The sequence below is a fragment of the Cynara cardunculus genome (assembly GCF_001531365.2).
Source record: "Cynara cardunculus var. scolymus isolate 2C chromosome LG 3, CcrdV1, whole genome shotgun sequence".
In the NCBI taxonomy this organism is placed as follows: domain Eukaryota; kingdom Viridiplantae; phylum Streptophyta; class Magnoliopsida; order Asterales; family Asteraceae; genus Cynara; species Cynara cardunculus.
In genome coordinates, this window is record NC_037530.1 from 6,217,778 (window position 1) to 6,220,635 (window position 2,858).

The 2,858-nt window shown below is 37.6% G+C and overlaps 1 protein-coding gene across 1 annotated transcript; it reads right to left on the reverse strand.

Moving 5' to 3' along the window:
* Window positions 1-1,021: 1,021 nt before the first annotated feature.
* Window positions 1,022-1,574, reverse strand: LOC112509791 (succinate dehydrogenase assembly factor 4, mitochondrial-like). Its single transcript, XM_025114952.1, has one exon. It carries the CDS (start codon window positions 1,537-1,539, stop codon window positions 1,201-1,203), a length of 339 nt encoding a protein of 112 aa, XP_024970720.1. The 5' UTR covers window positions 1,540-1,574; the 3' UTR covers window positions 1,022-1,200.
* Window positions 1,575-2,858: the final 1,284 nt, after the last annotated feature.

Below are 2,858 nucleotides of genomic sequence, written 5' to 3' on the forward strand. Positions count from 1 at the left end.
CATTTCTCAAACTTGATCCCACTCCGCTTGTCGTTGGCCACTTTAGTAGAAAGAGAAGATATTATCACAGGTGACAAAACGACATCTTTGAAGAGTTATTACTTGGTGCATGTTTTGGTTGCTTAACTCATTTCGTTTATTGAGATTGCACACTTGGGCATTTTTGCTTTTTGCTTTTGGCTTTGATGGGTGATGGCCGAGTCAAAGCTCATCATGGTCAAAATGCATTTTGTTACCTCGTGTCCATCTCTATCAGCTATTTGTCCGTGCTCGTTGTATTGGTACAATAAAATTTCTTCCATCATTTATGCACTCATGACTCAAGTCCATCTTATGCCTTCGTAATCTTAGTACAAAACACGAGGGGAATACAAAAAACACCCGAACAAGAGACATCACCCTCACTTATCTTGAAAGGGCACGGTTAGTCAATCACCTTGGCACTGGGTCAAGAACTTAAGGAACGGGCCTGTTATTTTGGTACAAATCCTCTTTATTGAATCGAAATGGATTGTTGGTAAGTGTCTTAAACCCAGTAAGCACTTACCATGAGTGTTTAATAAACGGCCACTAAGTCTCTAAGTGTCTCCATAGGCTCAATAATGTAGGGGGTTGCTACCAGTTTCACATAGAAGTAGAGATTAGTTTCAATGGGTAAACTAATGCTTTCAGTTTGCTGATTTTCCAGTCGTATCAGAGGGCAAATGTATTTCCTGCTTCTTTCAGTTTGATGACTAATCTAACACATTATAAACCCAGTGATGAACATAACCACTACACTCTCCATGAACCTTTCACCCATTCTAATGCCAATAAAGTAGCATCTCAAAAACTGCAATAACAGTAATAATGATTCCTTCATTTGTTCAACAAAGCGACAGGGCTCCTCCCTTGGAAGATTGTTCGCTTTCTATTGCCATCGTGAATAAACATGGAAACATGAAATTGAAGTCCCTTGTTCGAATATGCCCAAAACAATTTGAATTTCAAACCTATTGATCTTTAATTCCAATGGCAATGATGAACGCCCAAATCACAATTTGTTTATTACTGAATATCGATATAGATGGACCATATCTATCCGATTACAATTAGTAAGACAGCTAGAAAAACAGAAGGAAAACATTGATTAACATATAACAAGATCTAGATTTTTAATCGACTGAAACCTAACCTCTTTCGCACGAAAAGTGTGTGGATTTAGAAATCAGAGCAACGACCATTACGTTCCCAATCACCGTAACGAGTAGGCTCTGGACCTCGGGGACCACCATATTCGCCGGTCTCTTTATTGATATCAAGCTCTTCGCCATCATCTTCATCGTTTTCCTCTCCGTGACCTTGAGCTTTTTGGATCTTATCTTCTTCGTTAGTGGCTCCGTCCTGATCTTGGTGAGTTTGAAGGTTTTCAGTCAAATTGGAGATGAATCGATTTGTGGAGTTGGTGAATTCCGATCGGAAGGCGGAGAAGATGATAGCCGGACGAGAGAGGCCGGTCGGCGGCGTTGAGAGTAGACGATGCAATTTAGACATTGCCATTTCTTTGTTGCCACGGCCCACGGCCAGTGAATTAATTATTCAGAAGAACAATTCACTTGCGTCTCGGTGTCGTGACGTGGCTTATTTAACGTGACATGATTCGCTATGCCACGTCAACCGCCTCAAAATATGACACGTATAATGCTAAAGTGAAATGTCATAATTGAAGCAACTAAAATTAAATAATCAGTTATAACAATAATTTGATATTTTTATGTTGTTTAAAAATATGAAGTAATATTTTATTCTCAACTCCCTTTTTATTTTATGATAAAAATCTCTCTTTAACACAAATAATCGGGTTTTTATGAATTATGACCTCCAAGAGCTTCCTACGATCCAAGTTGTAGGCCATGTTGCCAGTGTTTCTGAATTTGCTCCGTCGTGTTCTGACCGTTTCGCTTGGACAACTTTTCATACGGTTTCGGCCACATGGGAGGTCGTTCAGACTTTCGAAAGCTAAAACTACTAAATCTAATATTCTTTTAGACCACTGGACCAAACGAGGTTGACGACTCGTACAAAGAGCTTAATATTTCCAACTTGACAACTGAATAATTCGATAAATCCCGAAATTTAAATTTTAATAGTAACTATGGAATTGCGGGTGTTACATATAAAACAAATTCTATTCACTGACAAACTGTTACCAAATATATGAGTACTTTGAATGATCGGTTGGTATGTATTGGTTGTTTGAAAATATTGAGAGATGTTCCTTTGAAGTCTTGTTCTAGATTACTTTGAAAGATCGGTCGGTATGCAATGTTTGTTTGAAAATGTTGAGGGATGTTCCTCTGAAGTCTTGTTTTCGCACTCTTGATTTTCACCACTTTTGTCATATTTTCGTCTTTTTGCACGTATTTGTAAGCGATTTGAAGTGCACACGAAGTACATTAATGACAATAAGGATGCATAAAATGCTAGCCGCACATTTTTCTTGCTCTAGGAAAAGTAATACACGAGATTGACATTTCAAGATAGGGTGTATGACTTTTCTGTTGATAAAAATTATCATGATGAGTACCTTTCGACTTTTCTCTCTCTTAGAAATAATACAAAAGAATATTGGCAGTTGATCTTCATTAGTGCTTGGGAGAACCAACTTACCAGATGTCTTTTATCGGTGGTGGTGTAAGTTCTTCAAGATCCACCAATGGATTAATGTAACACCCTTAAAATATGAGTAAATTTAAACCAGATATTTAAATGGAAATAGAGTCTATCAATAACGAGATCACCCAAAATGGGGAATTAGTATAGCGTTGCAACTTAAATATAAAGAGGATAGATAACAACCTATTGATCTAAACTATTTC

Excerpts from the sequence above, each read along its gene's own strand:
- LOC112509791 (XM_025114952.1), bottom strand. The coding sequence starts at position 1,539 with ATGGCAATGTCTAAATTGCATCGTCTACTCTCAACGCCGCCGACCGGC.